This window comes from Equus przewalskii, chromosome 21, assembly GCF_037783145.1.
Source record: "Equus przewalskii isolate Varuska chromosome 21, EquPr2, whole genome shotgun sequence".
Classification (NCBI taxonomy): domain Eukaryota; kingdom Metazoa; phylum Chordata; class Mammalia; order Perissodactyla; family Equidae; genus Equus; species Equus przewalskii.
Genome location: NC_091851.1, coordinates 33,189,442 through 33,215,019, shown reverse-complemented (window position 1 = coordinate 33,215,019; position 25,578 = coordinate 33,189,442). Strand labels below are relative to the sequence as shown.

At 49.5% G+C, this 25,578-nt stretch overlaps 1 protein-coding gene across 6 annotated transcripts in view; it reads right to left on the bottom strand.

Annotated features, from left to right (window-relative positions):
- Positions 1-25,578, bottom strand: part of TOX2 (TOX high mobility group box family member 2) — a 136,676-nt gene that overhangs the window by 73,150 nt on the left and 37,948 nt on the right. For all 6 annotated transcript variants that reach the window (XM_070589286.1, XM_070589284.1, XM_070589287.1 and 3 more), the window contains exon 2: positions 11,789-11,854. In XM_070589286.1, the coding sequence (XP_070445387.1) occupies positions 11,789-11,854 (66 nt within the window). The remainder of the gene's footprint in view (positions 1-11,788; positions 11,855-25,578) is intronic.

Here is a 25,578-nt window from a genome sequence, read left to right as displayed (position 1 = left end):
GTGGTTGTTCAGACTCTGTCACCAGGCAAACAGGCGCATCTCCAAGGCCCGCAGCACTGGCCTGACTTGAGGGAGTCTGGGCTGGATTTCCATTGACCTGAAACCTCACCTTATTCATTCCACCCCAGTCCTATGTAAAAAGTGTGCACAGAAAACTGGAGCTACCAAACTTTCCCCTCATTTCTTCACTATTTGGCTTCTCTTCTCTAAATTGTAAATTCCAACAACAATAAAAACTTTATCAAGCTCCTATCATAAGCAGCACTGGCCGAGCCAGTTTCCTTATACCTACTTAACTAGTCCTCTTAACTAACCTACATCCACTTTAACTAGTCTAACTAAACTAAACTACTTAACTAAACTGAACCCACTTCTGATTTTCTTAACCTACAGTAGGTAATAAGATCCCCATTTTACGGAAGTAGAAAGCAAGGCCAAGAGAGGTTACGTAATTTGGTCACAGTCACACAATGAGAACAAGGCAGAGACCTGGAGCACAGACCTGCAACTCACTCTCACTCAAGTCCGTTGTGCTCCACACTCTCCCAGGAGCTGGCAGGATGAAGGATGACAGGCCTGGCAGGGGCAACCACCACAGGCCTGGACCTTTGCTCCCCATCAGAGCCACAGGCTTTCAGTGTATATGAGAGACAGAGAAATTGGCTGTCTGGACCACATGAAGGCCTCTTAACGTTAATGAGACGTGAACCAAGGAGGCTTGGCAAGCCCAGCTGTTCCCTGGGGCACTGGGCTGGAGGGCCATCAAATGGAGAGAGGTGGGGAGGGGTCGTGCATCTTCAGAGGGTTGGCGATTATCAGGAGGCATCTTCTACTACTTTTATTTTGCGAGAGTATTTCTTGGCACATTTTAAAAGCAAGATAGTTCCAATATCATCTTCTCAATTTCAACCCTCAATGTAATTTGATTTGCATTAGATATAATAGCTGACTGGCCTCCCCTTTCCTGATATTTCTGATGCTGCATTTGACTCCTCTGCCTACCACGATCCGGGTGGATGACCTTGGGCAAGTTGTTTTACTTTCCTGAAAATCAGTCTTTTCATCTGTAATGGATATCTTAATAGCACCTCATGCTAACTACCATTTGCCATGTATCAAGCACTAGAGTAAGAACTTTGGGTATAAATGCATCTGTTTTCCCCACATCACTTTGACGAACTTCTAAAGACAAAATTGAGGTTTGAAAAAGTTGGTGGACTTGTCCAAGGTCACCCAGCCATGAAATGTCAAGACCAGAATTTGAGCCCTGGTCTGTCTGTCTTCTCGTGTCATTACCCTTATAACCCATCTGACCAACAGCATCTTTTTACTGTCGCCACTGGTGGGCTAAAACCTTGCTCAGAGCCACTGACCTCCATCTCGGAGGCCCCCTCAGCACTGGGGAGACTCAGCCAGGTGGGAGAGGTCAGTCTCTGGCCTGTTGGACAGACCACCGTCCCTCCTAAGGACTCAGTCAGGGGGTGGAGGAGGCCAATCCCTTGGCCATAGACATAACTAGAAGGTCTCTCATAGATACCCATTCAGCCTCCATTCACGGATGCAAAAACCAGAGCTCCGAGAGGCAAATGACCCACCCAAGGGCACACACTGAGAGGGGCTGAAGAGAGCCAGTCCCAGGCTCCTGACCCTCCAAAAGCTACAGACCCAGCACCATTCTGGAAAGGCCCCACATCTGGCCTCATTTCTACTTCTTGAGCGCAGGGTGAGCTCATGCGTATGTAGCAATGACCAAACGTGTTACGTCAGTAGCTCTCCCACCAGCAAAGACCCTACAGAAAGCCCTACAGAAGATGCTGAGTTCAAAGTGGCTGGCGTGGGAGAGGGAGAGGGGTGCTGTTTTAAAGAAAATCCTTGAAATTACATTTCCAACCCATGACTGTTCCCTCCCCCAACCCATAAACTTCCTGCACCATCTTCATTGTTTCCATCCCATTTAGAGAGAGTGAACGTTTCCAGGGATTCAATTTCTCTCATAATAGTTGGAAGGAAACAAAACTATACGCTGTAAACATTCACTGCATTGTATGAAAAATATCTTTATTACAGAGAGGGTGCAATAAAATGCATACCAAGTTCCCTCTACCCCAAAAACATTCCCTAATGCTTCCATGCCTGCGCCCTCAAATATTTGAACATCTCACGGCCAGGCCTCGAGAACTTTAAAATAAACATGCTTTTAGCCATTGGAATGCAGCATTAAGACTGGTGAGGTGTGAGCACCAAGTCCTTCCAGGCAGTCTTCTCCCAATGAAAACAAGAGAGGCTCGTGCGTTTTTCCGAGCACGTGCAGGGGACGGATGGGGGGCGGCTGATTAGTTCAGTCTGACGTATACTCAACTCCCTCCATAGACATCGGATGGGGTTTTTTCCCTCCTTGCATTTTATTCTCCAGCTGCGAAATGATATTAAATTTCATCAGATTTGAACAAAATCTATGGTCTCGAAACAGTTTCCTTTAAGGCTCCTCATATTTATTCAGAATTCATGAATCATGTTCCGATAACACAACCATAATTATTTTTAAAGTGTGATGTTTGTGGCTTTAATAGGAAATGCTTGCAAAAGGCCTTTTCTCTTTGATTGTTTGTAATCTTAGCAGTAATCGCTGCTGTTCCCTTCTCTGCACCACAGCAGGCGAAACACAATTTCATTTTAATATGAATCGTGAGCTCTTCACCCAGGTTTTAATTAAAGCAATAAAAGCCATGTCGTTTTTGCCCTTTATGAGGTACACAGATTCAGAGGCCAGAGTTACTACTCCTAGAATCTTAGATTTCAACGATGGCAGGGGGGCCTCCTGCCCCTCAGTGCATTTACTGGGAAGCATTTTTGTTTGTTTGCTGGTTTCAAAGACTCAACTCCCTCTCTATCTGTCTGCACTGCAGTTTCCTCGCCTGTAAAATGGGACGGCAACAGGACCTGCCTGATAGAGTTAATGTGAGGATGAAATGAGACCAGCCATGGGAAACATGCAGCCCCAGTGCCTGAGCCCAAGGAAGCCCACAGTAAATGTTTGTTATCATCAGCATCATCAGTACTTACGGCTGAAAAAAGCCAACAGACCATTCACCCTCGTTATTCCCATGAGGAAACTGAGGCTCAGCGAGATACCAACACAGGTGAAAAGAATGGAGCAGAGCAGAACCTGGAACTCAGAGCTCCTGGCTCTCTCCCCATTGCAAGCCTCCTACACAGGCCCCCTGCTGGAAGGAGGCTGTGCCTTCAAGGCCACAGGACAGTACCCGGGGACTGCAGGTCTGACTCCGGGCCCTGACCGGCTCCTGGTCTTCTGGCCTCCTGGTTATACCATCGACCCATTCTAGGTCTACATTTGATCCAAGGGGAAAGAAAACAGACCAGGCATCCCTGGCTATCTATGAAGGACGGCTGCCGCACAAACACAGTGGTGTTCAGAACCAAGAGCAAGAATCCACTTCACTCAAAGTCCTTGTGTGCCTGTTGTGTGCCAGTGACGTGAGAGGTGCTAGGAGGCCCGTTTTGTAGTATGGGAATCTTGGCCTTAATGACACAATAACTCCACTCCAGCCCATGTTCTACTGGTCCACCTAGAAGGGATGCTGAAGGAGCAGTGGGTAGGCAGGGCCTACTGGGTGCTGGGTGCTGCTCACACCTGGCAGTGCTCCTAATTGGTGGTATTCCCCATGCTCCACAGGCCCTAGGGCTCCCCAAGGAGCACCTCAAGTGGAAGCCCCCTGAACCTTCATGCCATACTCCCCCCCAAATAGCCCCTGGGCCCACTGCGACTCCCACTCTAAGAACAACAAAGTTCCTCGTTCCCCAGCCGCATCTTAGAACATGCCTTCCACTCCCCTCCTGCCTCACCGGGAACCTGTCTCCCGCACACGTTCTGCGGGTGAGCTGCCCGTTCCCCCACTGCCCATGTATCTCAGGTTGGAAGGTAGGACTGAGATCCTCCTCTCTCTCCACTGCCCCATCCAGACCACCATCCACCTTCCCTACAAATCCCTCCCCCGCCCCATGCAGCTCCATCAGCATCCAGCCGCTCATGCTGCCCACCCACCTCCTGCCTGGCCTCCCCTGTCATGCTCCCAGCCTTCGGCTCTGGGCTCTGGCTTCCCTCTATCCCACCCTAGCATCATCCTGGGTCCCTTCAGCTCAGCCACCATGCTGATGCTGGGCTCTCGGCTCCTCAGCTCCAGGAGCTTCTGCTCCACTCTGTGAGAGATTCCCACTCCCCAGATGCACCCAGGACCCCGTCAATGCCCACGGCTGCTCACCTTCCAATCACCACCCTACTTCCCACTCTGTGACTAAGGCATCCCCATCAGCTCCTCCCTTGGGGACTCTCTGGACCCAGGGCCCTCCTCTCTTCTCTCTTTGCTCAGCTTGGTTGCTCTGGTCCTTTACTTTAGTATCTCTTTGGGGCAAAAAGGCTTCAGTGTCTTTCTGGTACACCTGCCCGACAAATCTTTGCCCTGGATTCACACAACCGTCTGGCCCCCACAGCACCTGCACCAGGAGCTCAGTCTCCCAAGCATCACAATATCGCAGACCGTCTCCACCTCCTCAGGCCTCCAGTGCCCTGACTTGCCCAACAGCCTCCCCGAGAAGACAGATGCTTCCAGGTGCAGACACCCTCTGCTCCCAGCCAACACATCCACAAAACCACACTCCTCTCCTCCTCCATCCGCCTCCTGGCTAAGGCCAGAGCTTCCACTGTGGGCAGGACCCACCCCCTCCTGCCTTCTCCCAAACTTAAACCATCAGTTAACCCTTCCCTCTCCTGAACTCTGAACTTCACCCTCTCTCCTGGATGCCTTCCATCAACCATTAAACATTCTAAAGATTCTCTCATCTTTTAAAAAAATCCCTTCTGCGGAATCCTCATCTCATTGAATGACAGCCCTCACCCTTGGCCTCCATAGCAGATTCTCACGCAGGTGGTCTGTGCTCACTGCTTGCATCCTCACTCACACCGGCTCCTCCATCTACCCTGGGACCTGCACGACACCCCTACACATCGAAGCTGCTTTTTCTGAGATCCAGACTTCCTTCTTCCTAAAACTATTGGATGGATTTCAACTCTCATCCCAACCAACCCCTCAGGAGCATCCAACCCCTCCTTCTTGTTTAAATTTTATTCAACTTCTTGAAATTACAACAAATCCCCATGTTAAAACCCCGACATATAAAAAGGTACACAGAAAAGTCTCTTTTCTACCCCTGTCCACCTGCCTAGTTTCTATAACACACACACACAACATGTACACAAACACACATATGCATGTACACACACGTATACATAGACACAATGTACTCAGCCTGTGGTAAGCTTCCATATATCCTTCCAGAGTTTCTTTGATCAAATCGAAGCACAGAGAAACATACATTCTTACTATCTTTTTTGCAAAACTGGTAACATGCTGTATCTACTGTTCCCCACCTTGCTTTTTTCAGTAAATAATGTATCTAAAGAACTTCTACGTCACTTCAGCTTCCTCATTCCTTCTTTACTGCCCCAAGTATTGCATTGGACAGATGTACATAATTTATTTAGCCAGTCCCATCTGGTGGCACATCTGGGTTGTTTCCAATCTCCGGTCATTATAAACAATACCAAAATGAATAATCCTGAATATGTAATTTCTCATGTGGGCAAATATATCTGTAGGACGTATTTCCAAAAGGAGAATTTCTGGGTTGAAGGTTAATGCATTTGTAATTTGGACAGACATTGCCAATTTGCCCTCCATAGGGGTTATACCAATTTACTCTCCCTTCCATGATGTATAAAAGTGCCTGTTCTCCGACACGGGCTCTGACAGCGTGTGCTGTCAAACTTTTAGATTTTTCCCAATCTAATAAATGAAAATGGTAGTTTTAATTTATTTCTCTTATGAACTATTTTTAGCATCTTTCCATATATTTAGGATCCATTTGTATTTTCTTTTATGTAAGCCATCCCCTGCCAATTTTCCTGCCAGGGTTGTGAATTGATTTCTAGGAACTCTTTATATATTAGGGAAATGAGTCTTTGATTATGTTGTGAGTTGAAAATATTCTTGTCCAATTTTTCATTTTTGTCTTTTGACTTGACTTATGCTGTTTTGGCCATACAAAAGGTGTTTTTCATTTTAATTTATGGTCAAAATTTTAAATCATTTCTTCTGAGACTTTGAGTCATAGAAACACCTTTCTCACTCCAAAGTTTTAAAGTACACCTTAAAGGCTTTTTTCAGGTGCCTTTATGGCTTCCTTGAGCACATTTCAATCTCTGATTTATTTACAATTTATCCTTTGATAGGGGAAGAGCTGTTGATCCAACATTATTTTTCCCAGATTCCTTGCTCCTTCTTGAAACAATCTGCCCTTGGCTTCTCAGATGCCATGTTCTCCCCCTATTTCTCTAGCCACTGCTTCTCAACCTATTTCACAGTCTTCTTCTCATCCTCTACTTTGCTTTCAAATGTTGGAGTTCAACATTTAAGAGTCATTGGTCCTCTGTTCCTCTCACTCTTCTCTCTCTCCATAAATTTCATCCTTTCAAGGTTTTAATGCCACAGGCTGAGAACTTCCAAGTTCACTTTCCCCATGAGCCCTAGACATGTACAACCATCTACCTACTTGGACATCTCCACTTGGACGAACATCTCCAATGTAACAAGTCCAAGTCTGACTTCATCAAACTTGGACCTCCCCAGGCCTTCCCCAACTAAGAAAATGGTACCTCCATGCTGGAAAATGAACTCATGCTAGAAGCCTGGGAGTCATCCTCTACTCCTCCATTTCTTTATCCCTCTATATCCACCATCATCAAGACACCAACTTTATTTCTAAAACATATCTCACATCCATCCACTTCTTCCCATCTCCTCTGCCTCTACCACAATCTAGGACATCATTCTTCATTTGGCCTATTACCATACTCTCCCATGTGATCTCCCCATATCCACTCTTGCCTTTGAGCTTTTAAAACAGCAAACTCATTCAATCTCAATCTCTCTATTTCTCATTAACAAAGCCCAGTGACTTGCTTTGACTAACAGAATATGCTGGAAACAGTCATTCGTGCCAGTTCATTTGCGCTCTCTCTCTCTCTGTCTCTCTAACACATGCACACGCACACACACACACGTACATACACACAAGTTCTTTCAATAATTCTTAGGACAAAGTTGGAAATCTTTAGAAGAAGTGGTACTTAGAGTTGTGACAGTGGAAAACTCTACTGACAGCCAGGAAGGCTGTACTGAGGAGGTGACATTTGCAGTGCCCCTGAAAGAACCAATAGGCATTTGTTGGGTGAAAATGGCCACAGGATTCCTCTCAGAGGAAACAGTGCATACAAAGGCGCTGAGTTGTAAATGAGCACAAGAGGTGACCAGATTCATCTAGTGTAACCAAAACATTATTTATGGTAATAAAAATAAGTCATAGCTAGTTTCATCAAACACTGGTACTTTAAATACTATCTTGGCTTAGATTCCCTTGAAGTAGGGCCTGAGATGGGATTCCTATGAGAGTGACCTACTGAGGAGTGACTCAGGAGAGAGGAAGGGAGGGAAGCAGGACAGGGCAGAGGGGGCTGAGCAAGGATGTAGTCTCTGCTGGAGTCAGCTGGGGCTCTGTGGGGAGTTGCAGAGCTGCTCCCCACTTGAGACAAGGCACCTGGCCTTCTAGACCATCCCCCACAGCCCCTCCAAGTTCACTGCTCCCATTTGGCAAAGACCAATTCTCCAGAGAAGGGGCAGCTATGAATAATCAGCAGCCAACATTCACAACAGCTGGATGCTGGGTACCCTGGCCTGGTGAAGGGAATCTGGGGGAGGCACCAACAGAATCTACAACACACACCTCACATACTTCTCATAATACCCCAGGAGGCAGGCGTTACTCTGCCCATTTGACCATGCATAAGGGGTCTGGCTGGGATGTGGAAGAGCTGGAATTTGCATCCAGGTCTGCTGAGACTCCAGCCCAGTTCCTTTCCTCATCCCAGGAAGGAGTCTCTTCCCAGACGACATCACCAGGAAGTACCCATCCCTGTAACTCCCGGACAGGGTCTCCTCTCAAAAGGAGGAAGAGCTGATCTCCACCAGGCCTCCCACCCACAGAAGTTGCTGAAGGGCTGGAAGCCACACTTGAGAACAGCATCCCAGTCTCAGTCCACCCAGGTAAGTCGGGTACGAAAGAAACACAAGGCCCAGGGAAGGGGAAAAGGTGATAATTTGTGAAAGCTAAGGCAGCTATGCAGGAATTTTGTGGAGACTTACATAAAGCAAACAATGCAGCGCGCATGTGCAAAAGAAACTTCAAGCCCATAAGAGCTTGCTGGAACGTTTTTACAAGGGACACAGTTGGCTGATACATATCCCATAGAGACCTCTGTCTCAGCTGCAGTTTCTAAACAAAGAAGCTGGTGTTTCAGGAGGTCATTACATTAAAGAGCAGGTTTTTAACATGAGGAAACTGGATATTCTGGAAGCAAACGTCTTTCAGAAACGGCTTCCCACTATATCCAGAGCTTTGCACATATTAGGTGCCCAATAAACGTTTGCTGAATGGGTGAATCTAATATTTAACTGTATTTATAAAATACAGCTTATGCCAGTTAGAGTGTTTATCCTCAGAATTCTCTATTGGCCATGAGACCTTCAGTTTGCCCACATGTTTATGTCAATCCTGCAGTAACTGGGACAATATAATTTCTGCAGCTGATGAGGCCACACCCCGTGACAGGTTGTTCCTGTGCATATGTGCGTGTGTGTGGGTTCCAGCAAGCACTCCAGGGGAAAGATTAGAAGGAAACATACAGAACTTTTGCCATGAAGAACCAGGGGCCAGTGGAGGCCCACCAAGCCACAGGGAGCTGTAGGTCCCAGAGGAGTCGAAGCGATTCCTCAGCAAAATCCCGAACTACATCCCATGTGTTTCCCATACGTGGCAGTTTGTTAACAGATCACAAAACACTGCAGCTCCTCCCATAAACTGATGGAGCCATTTCTACATTCCTTGAATCTAGACTGGCCTTTTGACTTGCTTTGACCAACAGAATGTGCTGGAAGTACTCATGTACCAGGTCTAAGCCTCGACCTCAAGAGTTCTTGCAGCCTCTGCTCTTGCTGCTCTGGGAACCCTCTCCCACCACGTGAACGATCTCAGGCTGCCTGCTGGAGGGCTGGGGACCATCCGGAGTAGAAGTGAGTCCATCACACCAATCAGCCCATGGCCAACTTGGCAACTTCTTGCTGCCACTTAAATCATCCTGGCCATGACCAGAAGAGCCACCCAGCTGAACCCAACCAAACTGCCCAGCCATGGAATCAGGAACTCGATAAATATTGGTTGTTTTAAGATACTAAGTTCTGGGGTGCTTGCTATGCAGCAAAAGCTAACTGATACACTATAAGAAGTCTAGATTGTAATTGCTAAACCTGTTTACATCAAGGTTGGCTCAGGCCACCAGGTGGACTTAGTCAATCTCAGGGAATCCTGCTGTCTTCCTTATTAAGTTCTAAGTTAGGGAGACTCTCTTAGTGACAGCCAAGAGACCTGGAGGGATCCTTGGGGAGTCCAACCACCTCATTCTACTGTTAGGGATACTGAAGTCCACCGAAGAGAAGGAGTCACACTCACTCACCACACAAATATTTCCTGAGCGCCTTCTATGCACAGGCTTTGTGTCACACTGGGGGACACAACATGAAGAAGATAGACCAGAGCCTGCCCTCATGGAGGTTACAGTCCAGGGTGGAAATCAGATGTTAACCAAGTCATCACACAGATAAACAGACAACCACAAATAGGGACAAACACCCTGAATTAAAGGACATGGTGCCATGAGAGAGAATCACGGGGAGGGGACCTAATTTGCATTTGGGGGTCACCAAGAGCTCTCTGAGGAAATGACATTTGGGCTGGAGCGAGGCGGTGGCAGCCTTGAGGTGGGAACAGAGCTCTCCACAAACAGCAAGGTAACAGGTAGAGCCCTGAGTCCCAGCTGTGCAGGTTCAAATCCCAGCTGTACTCCTTCCTGGTTGCCAATCAACCACCTTGAGCTTCAGTTGCCTCATCTACAAAATGGGGTTAGCAATAACGTCTACTACTTCTCCAGACTGTTGTGAAGATCAGCCGAAATAATCACTGAGAAAAGGGCTTTGCAAACTGTAGAGTGTAGGGTGAACAGTTGAGGTTGTTGTTAACAACTTGGGGGGGACATTTATTTGCCCTGCACCTCCTCTCCAAAGGACTGTGCACCCCTCTGCCCAAGCCCTAGAGCAGACCTGGAGTGCCACTGAGCGCCCCTTACCTTTCTTGGCGGAAACGCAGAGCCAACACTCTCCATCAGGGTTTGAACCAGCACCTACTCCACTATAGTATGGTTCTGAGAGCCCAAGCTCAGAATGTTAACAAAATGCAACTTAAACATCACTAAAGGGCTCAGAGGAGATGTTCAGGGGTAAGCTCTGGTCTTTTGAGACAACCACATTTCCAAGCTAATTATGGAAAATTAAATAACTTCAGTGGACTCTTCCAAAATGAGCATTTCCAAGACCTGGAGTCTTGCCCACCAGCTTCTTGCAGGTTGGCACTTCTGGATGCACTATAAAGGCAGCTTTGCAGCAGCAGCACGTTGCTCACAAGGCCATAGGCCAGAGAAGGGGCCTGGCGTGGCAGCCCCAGCATGAGCACCCCCGCAGAGGCAGGGGAGGGGATGTAGCATCTGCAGTGGGGCTGCCACACTGCAGTGGGACCACAGTATCTCCCCTCACTGGTGGTGCTCCCTAAGGGCCACAGGCCCAGGTCCTATTCACCATGTCCCCCACAAGACCTGTCACATAGTAGGACACATAAATGTTTGTGAATTAACAGGCCTCTGTTTCACCAGCTGGAAAATGTGGGCCCAGTCACCCAACTTGGACTGCCACAACCACCACGACTGCATAGACAGAGGTGTCCCTGGAGCTGACCTCCAGCTCCCCAAGTTTCTCAGCAGCTATGAAACTCCTTGGTTCTCCATCCAGCACCCTGGGCTTCTGCCACCCTGCAGGCACCACTGCCTAGGGAACCATCCTCCAGGATGCCACAATCTGCAGTGAGGACCCTCTCTGGCATTACAGTCTATAGTGGGGATGCTCCCAGCTGAGACAAACCTTCATTTTCAGAGACCAGGCTCTCAGTGGGAAATCAGATTCCAGCTGGCATCTGGGGCTCCCAGAGGGCTGGGCTGGGGCTGGGGCCAGCCTTACTCAGGGATGACTTAGGCCCGTTTGCCCCCAGGGAGGACCGCACAGGAAGCCTCTGCTCTCCCCTCTCCGTGCCATGTCCACATCCCTCCCCAGTGACATCAGACAACTCCAGGTGGGCGGGAGAACCCTGCACACCTTTGTGTGGATGTGCTCACCTCCACACCAATGTATGTCCCATGGGTGCTGTGTAACAGCAAGAGGCAGTCAGCACCAGGGAGCACGTGACATTTCTGCTCAATGCTGCTGAAAGTTTCCCCTCTGTGCATGGGGAATGTGGGCAACACATTTTGAGGTTTATCAAGTTGTCAATGACGTCCATTTGAAGCCAACAGCCAGGTACATAATTTACAGAAAACACTGTAGTCCCAGTTTGATTGTTCCTTTTAAGGGGACTCCACTGACATTCTTGATCATTCTGAGCGAGGACAGTGGTAGGCTGTGCCCCCGACTCTGCACCCCTCCCACCCCCACCCCTAAGCAGCTCAGCTCCAGCCGGCCCAAGGCGAGACCCTACTCAGGGAGGATGGGGCACCCACCTGACTGGTTGATAGGAGCTCTGGGTTTCCGTCACTCATCCCCACGTAGGCACTGTCACCATCAAACTGGAATAGAGAGAGACAAGAGGCTCTGAGTAAAACGTTCTCAAGAAGGCCCCAGGAGAAGATGCCAGAGGAGGTCAGGGGACTGAATGCTCTGAAGGAAAAGGACTTTGGGGCCTGGAGAAGCAAAGATGGAACCCCAGGGTGCCTAAGTCCCCATTTCAGCAGGGCTCCCTCTAGGGCGGGAGGAGGAGCTCTGTTCTGTGGTCCCGAGGGCTCAGGTTAGCACCATCAATCACAGTTAGGATGCCCTTTATACCTCATCCATAGATGCGGCAGGCTGCCTTGTCAGATACTGAGCTCCCCACCCATGCAAGTACACAAATATCTCTCTTGGCCAAAATGCCAACAGGCTATCAGCTAGAGCCAGAATTCCACATGATAGAGGGAGCCCAAGATCGACAGTCTTAGAGTCTTGACAGCCTGCCCCAGACATGCCCTCCAGGTCTTACCACCCTAAGAAGCTTTGCCCCTTCACATCTGCCCCTTAGGCCCCCCTTGGCCACAGGCAGTGAGGACAGTGGTAGAACCATGTATAGGAACTACAATCCTGTTTCTGAGAAGCTGCCCAGTCTGGATTCAGGGAGATTTCCCTGCAATAGGGAGCAGCTGTAGTGGGAGAAGTAGGCTCAAGGACCACCAGCTCCCCATTTCCATGACGTGTCATGAGCTGGTGTCTGAACTTCTGAGGTTCCTCATCTGTTGAATGCGGATAATGACAGTAGTCCCCTCTCCACGGGATGTTGCACTGACACCTGTACAGCACTTAGCTCAACTCCAGTTAGTTCCCTTCCCTTGAGACAGGTGTCTCGGATAGGGCTCCTCAGAAGCAGAGCCTGAGACAAGGATTCAGAAGCATGCGAGCTTTGAGAAGCGCACTTTAGGAATAACCTGTAAGGGAGGGAGGAAAGCAGGACAGGGCAGCGGAAGGAGCTAAGCAAGGATGTGGTCTCAGCTGGAGACTCACTGCAGCCTGATCCCACGGGGAGTCTGGGGCACGAAATGCACCACAGAGTTAGTCCCAGCATGAAGCAAGGGGCCGGCCTTTTGTAGCCCACGTGAGTCAGTCACTGGCTCTGGGCTTCCCCTGGGGGACAGGAAGAGGCATAACCCTCTGAGCAGAGTGGCCCCCACTTGGCCAAGGACAGTTCTCCAGAGAACTATGCCAGTTGGGAGCCATCTACAGCCAGCGCTCCAAGCAGACGGGAGACGGCTGTGCAGGCTAGTAAAGGGATCCAGGTGGGGCACCAACGGCCATGGCCCATTTTATTTTAATTGAAAATTTTTATTTCTTTATTAGATTATATTCACATGGTTCAAAATTCCCAAAGGATAAAAAGAAACAGAGTAAAAAGTCTCTTTCCCATCCACCTCCCAGCCATCCATTGCCCCTCTCCAGAGACAACCACCACGTCCACCAGTTTCCTTGATATCCTTTCAGAGATGGTCTATATATATACATTTTAGAGTCACTTCTTTCACACAAACGACAGCATACTATACACACTGTTTTGCCCCTTATTTTTTTCCTGGCAACACATCTTGGAAAGTGTTTTATATCAGAACATAATTCTGTCTTCTGGTACCTAGGATTCCACGGCATGGACATAACATATATATTTAACAGGATGGGCACATGGGCAATTGAGTTGTTTTCCTGTCTTTTGCCATTCCAGCATTGCTTCCACGAACATTTTTGTGCATCCATCATCTCACATGGATGTGAGTTTATCTCCAGGATTAGTTTGTCTCATCGCTGGGACCAACTGTGTGTGCATTTGTAACTTTGACGGACATCGCCAAGTGGCCCTGGTGGAGGTTATAAAAATCTACACTCCCACAATCACGCACACATGACATCAGCTCATCCAGACCCTCTGCGCTCAGAGATGCTTTCCTCAACAACCACTCAGATGCCAGCCCCCCATCTCTGTGGGCTGAGGGCCCACATTGCCACCATTCCTGAGTCCCTTGCTCCACGCTACCTTGTTCTCTGCTCCATAGATCCTTTCACCTTCTAGCATTCAACATAATTTACTTACTTGCCATGTTCTTTGCTTATAGTTGGATTCCCCCACTAACATGGAGGCTCTCTATACACTGATGCCTCCCAAGCACCTAGGAGAAATGCTTGCTGAATGAATGAATGAAGCAGCCACTACACCATTCACATTGTCTGTTACCAGGCCAGTCTCTCCATGGAGGCAGGGGGATTGGTGGTTACACCCAAGTGCCTTCCCAGCCCAGGGATGGCAGTCCTTTGGTGACCGCTGGATGAGCAAAAGAAAAGGCCAGGCCATGCCTGGAGTCTGGGCACTGACCCCAAATGCAGGGCTCCATCCACCACCCTGCACCTAGAGCTAAAGCTTCAAGACCCTGCTCAGAAAGCACCTCCTCCAGGAGGCCTGCCATTCTCTTGCCTCCTCTGGCTGTCCCTCTTACAACAGAGATTGTCTCCACATCTGCCTTCTACCCCAGAGTGGGACAACATGGAGGCTGGATCTGTGACCTGCTCATCTCCAAATCCCCCAGCCCCTGGCATAAGCTGGCATCAGGACGGGACTATGCATTGGGTAAGATGGGGCGCTTTCAACAAAAGCTCCTGGGTACTATTTGACGTGTCACCATGGCCATCTATTACTTTGATAAAAGCAAAACTTCTTTAAAAACTACACACAACTTAGAAGTATGCTCTAAAAGAAAAAATGACTGGAAACGGAGGGGGACAAAGTTTAACCATGTATTTAAAACATTTTATTAAGCAATAGTAATCCAACAGCATGGCATAAGTTAAAAATATAGGAATATGCATCAAAGGAGCAGAGGGAAGGATGTCCCCCCAGACCCTGTGTCACAGCCCATTTATCAAACGCTGGCTAGAAGGGAGCCGACGCATGAGGAGGGGCCCGGGTCTGCTCTCTCCCCCGACGCTGTGAATGAATGAACACACCTGGCGTGAGCAGAACGCTTTCCACAGAAGTTCTCATTTAATCCTCACAACAACCCACTGAGCAGGTTTATCTTCCCTGTTTAAAGCCGAGGACGCAGGCTGAGAGGATGAGCAGCTGCCAAGACGGTGCAGTGAGGGAGAGGCTGGACTTCAGAGGGGCTGTTGCTTCTTCTGCTTGCTCTCCCACTGGGCTGGAAGCTCCTCGACAGCGGGGATCAAGGCTCTGCTGCACCCCCTGATATAAACAAGGACTAGTTCGGTCTGGCGCATGACAGTGTTGATGAGGACGTGCTGGTGGTTCAGGGAGGGAGGGGTTATCCACAGCGAGCTGTGGGGGATGGCATTGGAGACATGAGGAAAAGGGACCTGGATTTTGATGTGGGCACGCTGGGGGTAGGGAGGGGGTCGGGCAGTGGGGCCCCTGAGGTCACCAGAGCCTCACTCAAGTGGGCTTATTCATTCACTCGTTTATTCAACCAAGAAAGAGCTGCCGCACACGGAGTAAAGCCTGCCTCTCACTTTCAAGGAGGACCTGAGAAATTGGCGGCGGTCCACAAGGCAGGGCCTGGGTCAGCCTCCGTTAGGTCATCCCTGGGTGCGTGGCACGGTACCCTGGAAGCACACTGGGCTCAGGACCGTCTTACTGAACAGCTGAGAACAGAGGCCCCGAGGTGGTGGTGGCGGGGGTCTTCTCTGTCCACCTCTCCCCAGGATTCCACCATGTTAGAGCCCTTGGAGAGGGACGGCATGATAGAGAGAGACGCTGAGGGCTCCCAGGCTTCCCCTGGCTTGTCCTCCAGGGCACCAAGGCCTGGGCCTTCCCCTCTCAGCCCTCCTCTTGGGGAAGCTTTTCTGGAGGAAAAAAACTGTAAGCCAAGGAGAGAGGTCACAAAGCCAGCCTCTGTGCTCAGGCACTACAAGGCCACATCCTCCTCCATGTGCACAGACAAGACAGAAAACACCCACATCTATACCCACCCCACAGCGAATCTGAGTAAGTTAACAAGATAAATGACATATGCAATGTGCCCAAGCATGGCGACAGCTCATGCCCCACAAACCAGTGGGGGCCCATGCCACACAAAACACAGCGTCCAAGACAGCACAGGTCACACATGTACCACACCCATGGGTGACACAAACCAACCCAAAGGTGTTCACAGCACAAACATGAGTGTGCACACATCACAGACCCTTTACATGCCTGGATACACAACACCCACAGCATGCACCCACAGGAAGGAGGGGATGCCCGATGTGTATGTGTACCGTGCATCTGCAACTGTATAAATATAATTCACACAAATGCACACGCAAACATATATGGCATGAGCATGTACAGACATACAAAGCAAAGATACACAAGAACTTAAATTCTATGCATACTTCACAATTTATCAGTCCCTCAGCCAAACATCTTTTTTCACACCACATAACCTTCTGTATGCTTTAAAATGTGGGGAAAAAAATGTAGGGGGAAATATCGGCCTAAGAATTTCCATGAAATGCCAGGAGAACATCCTCTTACCACTGACTGGAATAGATTAATTTTCCCCATTTCATATTCTAATTATAATTCCTTTTCCCATCGCCATCTTCAGTCCTCATTACAGCTGGAAGATTGTTCTGCAAAAGCCAGGCCTTCATCTTCTCTTCCCAAGAGTTTTGTCATGGAAATGAGTTTTGGAATCTGAAAGAACCCACATTTTTGCAAATATCGGATGTGTGGGGATAACCCTTTCATGACGGCCACAGGGACTCCGTTCACAGAGGCTTTGAAAGGAGCTGTCTCTCCCCATGCTGTGTGGTCCCCTTGGCAGGAGGGGTCCTGGGTCCCTAATTCCAACAGCCCCCACACACACACCTAGATCCATTTTTTATCTTTAAGGAAACTTAGCAAATAGGCAGCTAAGGTGAAAGCTGAGGAGCCCTGATCTTAGACAGTCAGATGATGCGAGCTCCATCTATGCCACCTTGGGCAAGCTCATTAATTGCTTGAAACCTCAGTTTCCTCATTCTTATGAGCCACACAGTCACTGATTCACAATAGGTGTAAATTAAATATCTGTGGGGCAGACAAATATGATAAGTGGGTGGATGAATGGATCGAAGGAAGGGAGAGAGTGAAGGATGGAATGGATGCACGGATGGTACAAATCAGCAGTGTCCATCAGAAATATAATGCAAGCCACAAATGCAAGCTCCATGTGTAATTTTAAATTTTCTAGTAGCTACAGTTAAAAAAGTAAACATAAACAGGTGAAATTAATTTTAATGATATTTTATTTAACCCAACATATTCACAATATTATGGTTTCAACACATAATCAATAGAAAATCATGCATGAGATAGTTTACATTCTTTTTGGGGGGGAGGCACTGTCTTTGAAATCTGGCATGTATTTTACCTTACAGCACATCTCAATTTAGACTAGCCACATTTCAAAAGTCACATGCGGCTGGTGACTGCCATAGTGAATAGAGCAGTAAATACTTGGAATGAGTGAAATGAATGAATGGATGGTTGGTCAGGTATATGGGTGGGATGGAGGAATGGATGGATGGATAGATGGATGGATGGATAAATGGGCAGATGGGCAGGAGCAGAAGATCAGTGGTTTGGGGAATGAATGGGATAGATGGGCCAGTAGGTAGATAAACAGATGACACCATGGTTGGATAAACGGAATCAGAAGGTGAGATAGGTGGGTGGGTGAGTGGACGAATGGGCAGATAGGTGGTTAGAATGTGTGGACTGAATGTTTGGGATGAGAGGGATGAGTGGATGGATGGATGAGATGGGATGGCTGGGTGAGTATGAAGAGACAGCTGTGTGGAAAGATGATTGGGATGGTGGGTGAGACAAACAAACAGATGGTCGGGATGGTTATGCAGGATTCACAGATAGACGCCTGAATGAGTAGGATGCCTGGCTGGACAGAATGGGTTGAATGGGTGGGTGGGATGGATAGGTGGGTGGATAAGTGTGTCTGGTATTGCCTGTTCACTCTATTTACACTTTCCATGGACGATGTCCTGGTTTCTCAGTGTTGCAACATGCACTATCTCTCAAATGTTCATCTTCAGCCAAGATTCCAATATACAGTTTTCCCCGGACATCTCTCCCATTGGTCCATGACCACCTCAAATTCAACACATCCAACACTGAACTCATGACACATGTATGGACCTGCTCTTTCTCAAGTGCTCCACCATCATGGGAGAAGGTGTCACCTTCCATGCAATCCCATGGTCAGTACCCCGTGGCTCTGGACCCCTTAGCTCCTAAATCCTCCTGATCCAGTCACCTGCAGAAACTTTCTGCTCGGTTTCCCCCACCAATTCATCTTCTACCCTGCCTATCACTAGTGATCTTTTGGCAATCATGTCACTGCTCAGGTCAAAACCCTGCAGTGACTCCACATCACTAACCCTGGCATCCAGGACCCTCCAGGATAAGTGGGCCTGAGCCTCGTCTCCACAGCATCCCTCAATGTTACAGGGACCTCCAGGGCCCTTGCCTTTGCACACACTGTCATATCATCAGCCTGGAGCGGCCTCCTCTTCCTTTTCTCTACCTACTGAAATCCAGCTCTCCCGAGGTCTTTTTTTCTGGCTACGCACTCCAACTTAACAGTCTTGCTTGCTTCTATAAACTCGCGCTCTTGGCCCTAAGCTTAAGGCTGCCACCCCAGGTTGCCTTTGGACTCAATTCAACTTCTGTGTGTAGTGTGATATACCGGGCAGCACACTGATTCCTGAATTGGAGTACTGGCCGCACCAGTTACTTGGGACCTTGGATTTAACATCTCTTTGCCTTAGTTTCCTCACTTGTAAAATGGTAATGATGGCAGTTATTAATTATTCCGGCCCCATAAGGTTTTGGATTTCTGTTATCAGATATCAGATTTGGGTTAACGTCGCAACATTGTGCTTAACAATGGTAAAGATTTTTAACAGGTGCTGAATAAATGTCTATTATTGTTATTATATGCTAAACTTTTATCCCCTCATCAGCCACAATCCCCCCCAGTCCGGCAGAGGACCACGTCTACTATGTCACTAAGGCGATCAAATATCCCCCCCAACTCTTTCCCCTTCCTGATATTATTTATATCACACCCATCCTGAACTCCTTTCCTTTGGTCTGAAAAGGTAAAGTGACTCCTTCTTGTTCAAGGTCAGCCCTTTCACCTTGACCCCATCCCTCCCGTGTTGTCCCCTCATTCATTCCCACTGCCTCAGTCCTGGGTCTAAGATCTAATTTAAACGTGCTGAAGCAAAATGAAATCAGTCAATGCCCTGGTTGTATCACAGACCAAGCACACACAATGTACTGAGTGACACGCTCCCAGATGGACTCCCATGGGGACTCACCATGAATAAAGTGTGTCACGAGGCAGAGAAGAGGTAAAAGCAAAGGGATTTGCAGGTTATAGAGGGGGCAACAGTCCTCATTCATTGACTGGTACCTGGTGAGTGCTTTCTATGTGCCGACATTCTCCTGACCCCAGTCACGGCATAATGATTATGACACAGCCCCTGCCCTCAAGGAGTGCCCAGTCCTTGGGAGAAGCTTGGGCGAATCAAACATCCCTCTTCTCCAAATCTGAGAAAGGAAGACAGGCTGGTCTCTGGCCATAGTCCCAGGATGGGAACAAGTAACCACAAAACCTGTATGAAGCCCATCCCAATTGGTCAGTGACAGCTTTCCCATCACTCAGTCTCTGAAAGTCAAGTGATCAATTACAGTCTCACTCCAATAGCCACATGTCCACAGCTGGAGGTCAGCCAGTCCGGAACCTCCTGCTTCTGAAAGCCCGCTATCCCAGGACCCCATGATTCCCAAACCCTGCAAAGCCCAGCTCTTGCTTGCTCTGGATAGATTAGCTTTGCAAAGTACAGCAATGAATTCAGCATCTTGTTTCAGACATCGAATGATGGCCTCATCCTTGACAAATGTGACAGTGGCAGGATAAGGTTATCACAGGGGAGTGGAAGCAGGGCGAAGGGCCTTTCCAGAGAGGCATCTTCAAAGTAACTTGGAAGCTCCATGATAGAGGACACACAGGAGCTGGCCAGGCAAAGAGCAGGGAAATGACATCCAAGGCTGCTGGGAGCACCTACTGTATACCAGAACTCATCCCAGAGCTGCACTTGGTTGTCGCATTAGAAGCCCCCCAGAAATTCCAAGGGTGCATGACCTGCCCTACTATAGAGATAAGCAAGCCAAGGCTCAGGGTGCTTGGGGAGCTTGCCTAAAGCACCCAGTCAGCTCTGAACCTGGCCTTGACCCCAGGCACCAAAGCAACAGTTGTTCTGTGGAAGCTGCTGCCCCTCCCCTCTGCACAGAGACACAGATCAAAGACCAAGGATGCACAGCCCTCAGCCCAGCCAGTTGCAGACACGGAGAGACACGCCTCAAGGAGATCTAAAGAGGAAACAATCAAAGCAGCATACACTGCTCCCGCCCACCCCTACAGGGCCGTGAGAACACTCATTCTGCACAGATAAAACGCGGCTCAGAAGATACAGGCCGTGAATGCGGCAGCTGCACCCTGGGCCCTGCCGAGAGTGCGGTTTCATGTGGAAGTCTCACAGAGAGATGCATATCAGGACCAGGGAGATGCTGGGGGAGGGGGCAGAGCATGCTGTGTGCTCAACTCCGGGCCCACCAGCACCGAGGCAAGGAAGAGAGCACAGCAGGAACACACACGGGCTGAGGCCAGGCTGCCCGGGCTCAAATCTCGGGCCTGCTTTCCAAGCTGTGTGACTTTTTAACTAAGTTACTATTTCTCAGTTTCCTTATCTGGAAAACGGGTATGCCTACCATTCGGATTAAATAATGCATACACAGAAAGCGCTTCTAACATTGCCTGGTACAGAGAAAGCACTCAATAATTGTTAGCTGTTACACTCATTCTTATTTAATCCTCAAAACAACCCTGTGAGGTTGCTGTAACTGCCCCTCTTCTGTAGATGAACAAACTGAGTGGGGCTTCAGACCAGCCTTTGAGGTCCTAAGAGTGGGAAAGACCCCTGAGGCCTCTGCCCGTCATTTGTAGTCTGAAATAAAATTTGTAAATTAAAATCTTCATAAGAGTCCAACTGAGGGCTGATTTTTCCCATAAGGATGACTTTCATGCTTTGTTCCTAAATTTCAAATATCAACGTCTCTCCAAAAAAAGTTTTGCTCCTTATTGATGCTCCTGCTTTGCTGGGCATAATGCGCATTCTTATTCTGCCCAAAGAGAAATCCAGTGCTATGACTGAGGCCCAGAGAGCTTAGGGGATCTGCCCAAGGCCACACAGCCAGGATATACCCAAGCTGATTCTTCAGTCCAGGTTGCTGGCTCCCCAAAGTCCACACTGGCTTCCCACCCCCACTGTTTCCAACCTGTGTGAACCAGAGCAGTGACCTCTGGGCTGGGGGCCTTATCAACCAGTAAGGGGAGACAATGCTTTGGGCAGGGCCTGCCAGAGGGGCTGGGAGCGTGTCTCGTGAGCAGGACCCACCTCCCTACTGCTGACCAGAGTTGGCTTGGATGGTACCACCTGTTTTGGTCAACAGAAAACATTAGGAGGTGGTGTAAAATGACAGTGGTCACTACAGCTCTGGGATGGAGTGCCACCAGGCACCTGGCTCTCTTGGGAGGTGGGAATCACTGCCCTCCTTTTACACATGAGGAAACAGAGCCCTCACACCTGGCTCTGACCATGCTCCTGCTAGACCTGTCTGTCCAGTGTGGTGGCCACCAGTCACACTCGGCTACTGAGCACTTGGAACCTGGCTAGTCCAAATTGAGATGCGTTTAACTGTAAAATACACACCAGTTCTCAAAGACTTAGAACAACAACAAAAGAATGTAAAATGCCTCATCAATATATTTACATCGATTACACGCTGAAATAATAGTATTTTGGATATATGGGGTGAACTAAAACATATTATTAAAATTAATGTCACCTGTTCCTTTTTACATTTTTGATGGGGCTACTAGAGAATTTAAAATGACGTATGTGGTCTGCATTCTGTTTCCACTGGACAGCACTGGTCGAGATGCCCTCTCACCCTCTGCGCCAGACTCAGAACCTTGGAGAGAGAAGAGTCCACAACAGCAACAGCTGATCCAATTCTCTGTAATAGCTATGGGGAAACTGAGGCCCATAGAGGGAGAGTGACTTGTTTAAGGAAAGAGGCTGCTACAGAGGCATTCACTCATTCAAGAAATGTCAACTGAGTTCTAGGTGCTGAGATCCAGCATAGAAGAAAATATAGAGCCACATCCTAGCCCAGGCATGACATTGTGATGATGCAGAACTCCTTGCCTAGCCAAGAGCCCTGGGGACCAGGGCAGCTGGACTTGGCACTAACCCCTCATCTCCCCACAGTCAGCCAATCACAGAGCTCAGAGACTGCAGATGGAAACCGACGGGAGCTCCCTCTCCAACCCAGAGCAGATCCAGCTCAAAGAACACTGGTCAGTCCCACCACAGGGCATTAGCCAGCTGCAGCTGCCAAGTGGGCCCAACAAGCAGGGTAGCTCAGTGGGCACAGCACGGCTGCCTGGCAGGCCTGTGTATCTACCACTGGTGGTAGCTTACATATCGTCCGCATTACCGCAAATTTATGGCAAAAATTATCCTCTCTCAGCTCCATTTAAAGCCATTTGGAGCTCGCTCCCATCCCCGATTATAAATCTAATTGCACATTCCAAACAGACAAGCGCTCATTAAGCTTTAATTATGCACATGTTGTTTTCAACAAACATTTTCATTTGGCCGCTGTGAGGGGGAATGGTTCCAAGGGGGCTGCAGACGCTGCCTGTGGGTGGAGGGAGCTGGGGCCTGGGAAGTGGGTCAGGGTGTGGTCAGATGAGACCGTCCAAGGGCAAGGCCAGGACCCCACCAACTCTGGCTCATGACTTTAATGCCCTTCCACCAGGCTTCTGCTGCAGGAGACGCCAATGTGTGTGTTCTCAGCTGGTCCCACCTGCACCCCCAGTGTGCCCAGAGTCTCATCTAAAGCTGGCGCCAAAGGCCCTCTCTGGGGTAGGGCCAGGGAGCATAGGGACCCACACTCCCAGCTCTGAACAGTAAACCGCCCCCTGCAGGAGCTGGTTTCTTCAAAGCCTCTGGGCTTGTCTCTGCTCCCACCCACTCCCTACACCCACCGCAGCTGGAGCTATCTTTCTCCAGCACCATCTCCCATTCCTTCATTCATTCACTCATTTACTCCACAATTCTTTACTGAGTGTAGACTTGCTCAGGCAGTTGGGGGCCAGTGGGGATCAGGAAGCTAATGCCCCTATCTGGTCTGCCCAAGTCACCCTCCTTCAAGCCCCATCTTCCCCACTGGGGAAAAGTCCAAATTCTTCACGATACCATTGAAAGCCCTTGAGAACCTGCCCATTGCCAACCTAACCATCCACCTGGGCTCCCAGCCCTCACTCACACGCCTCCCCTGTTCTGCCTTTCCAAGATGCCTCGAGCTCCCTGCCAGGACCCCGCTCTCCCACATGTCTAGCCTCGGCAGCTCTGCACTCTCCACCTGAACCTCCCTTCTCTTCCCTTTCTTTATGGCTAACTCCCCTTCACTCCCATGCCGTACCCCTCCAGGAAGCCACTGCTGATGCCCACTCCCACACCAGACTGGCTGCCCCTCTGCCTCGGGGCATCTACCAAAGCATTTATTGGACCATAACGCCGTAACCGACTGCCACACGTCTGACTCCTAAGGCTAGCCTGTTCCACTATTTCCCCAAAGCACCATCTCCTCCAGGGGCTGAGAGGAGAGATGTCTGCTCGCTGTGTGGCCTTGAGCAAGCCTTCTCTCTCTGGGTTCAGGTGTCCTTATTTGTATGTGGAGGGGTTGACAGAGAGAGGCTCTCTGGCCCCGTGGCAGTTCAGTCAGTTCTAAGTTTTGTGGTTTGTCCAGGAGCTAGACCTTTCTCCACCTGAAGAGGGTCCTGAAGCCACCGACCTGCCTTCAAATATTCAGCCGGGACCCTCCGGGGCAGAGGGAGCCCGCCAAGCCATGTCCGTCATGTGTAAATGGCGCACACCCAGAGATGGGGGACAGGGACGGTGCAGAACCCCCAAGGCCACTCCTCACAGAGCTCCTGGAAGCACAAGCAAGTGACATAAGCGTGATTTTTAAATGGACGTCAAGATCCATTCAGCACTGACAACTACCTGCTGTTTTAGGGCGGGGTGGGGGGGTCCCCGGAAGCAGACCCTGAGAGCAAAGGCAGGCAGTCTACCGGGGAGTGCTATAGAAGCAGGGCTGAGCAGACGGACAAGGCGAACTGTGATGCAGTCACATCAGAGGCTCAGCCTAGCCCTAGGAGAGCTCTGGAGCTGGCATGGCTCTGCAGAAATGTCCCAAATTGAGGCAGGGAGCCACTGCATTCCCAACTGGGCCAGCCATTGGATCCAGGCTTCCCCGGGGGAGGGGGACAACCCCAGGCAAGGCCTCCTCCTTCCACCAAAGGCAACACCCAGAGAGACTCAGCTGGGAGGCAGTGGCAGCCAACACTCTCAACAGCGGGGAGAGCGAGAGTCTCAATGGAGGAGGGATCTGGATGACTCACAATAGCATCCACTATGGTCATTTCTTCATTTTAGCTAATCTGGGTAACATTCACAGAGTGCTTGCTGTCAGCCACATTCTCCTTTAATTGATTTATGAATTTTACTCATGTAATTCTCACAACAACCCCATGAGGTAAGTGGCCAGTACTAAGGCTCCCATCTTACAGATGAGAAAACCGAGGTCAAGGAGCTTGCCCAAGCCCACCCAGCTAAGAAGCGGTGGAGTCAGGATTCACACACAGGGAGTCCAATTCCAGAGCCCAGGCTGTCACGACCAGGCCGTGCTCCTCCTATGGTCCTGGCCTCCACCCGCCAAAGGCACAGAGCTGTCCACTCCCGGCTCCTCCCCAGAGGCTGGGCTGCGGTCAGCAGTCCAGAGCCTCAGGTCGCCCAGCACTGCCAGCATTTGCGCTTGACAATTATCTATCATCCAAGCGGTTGGGAACAAGGCCTAAAACGGATCCTTGCCAAAGACAATTAACTAGAAGCCACATGAGCGCTGGCCGGCCGGGACTGTGGCTGGGGGGAGCGAGTGTGACTGAGACAATGAGCAGCAGATGATTTGGGAGATATTTTCTCCCAGCGCTGCAAACAAGCCCTCAATCACGCCACGAAGGGCTGGTGTTGTTGGAAGGGAAATATGTCAACGACAGCGTTCAATCATGGGGCGGTTAAAAAAAAAAAGAAGAGAAGAAAAAAATCTTTTGAAATTGTAATCTGACCTAGAAAGGCTTTCTAGGTCACCTGAACTTGGCACTTGCGCACCTAACCCCAAAGCTGAACACAGACGGAGTACCAAGTTCACTTCCTTCTGTCAGGACCAGATCCCACAGGAAGCGATATTTGTAAACCCTGCTGCTATGTTTCCAAGGGCTGTATTAAAGTCAGCCCTTGGACTTGGGAGCTGAGAGAACCCCGGGGCAGCACAGTTTGGGAAGCCCGCAGACCTGGGTTCACGTCTGGCTCAGCACTCAGGTGCTGTGTGGCAGGTGTGGCAGGGACCGCACCTCTCTGATTCTCAGACTCCTCTGAAAACTGGAACTGGAACCGGCAGGGTTGTGCATGCCGCAGTGTGCAGTGTGCAGACACGCCAAGGTGCCCTGGTAAGGCCAGCTCCCTCCTTTCACCCAGCTGCCTTCTGTTCTTGACTACGGAACCCTTATGCCCCTATGGGCTCTCCCTG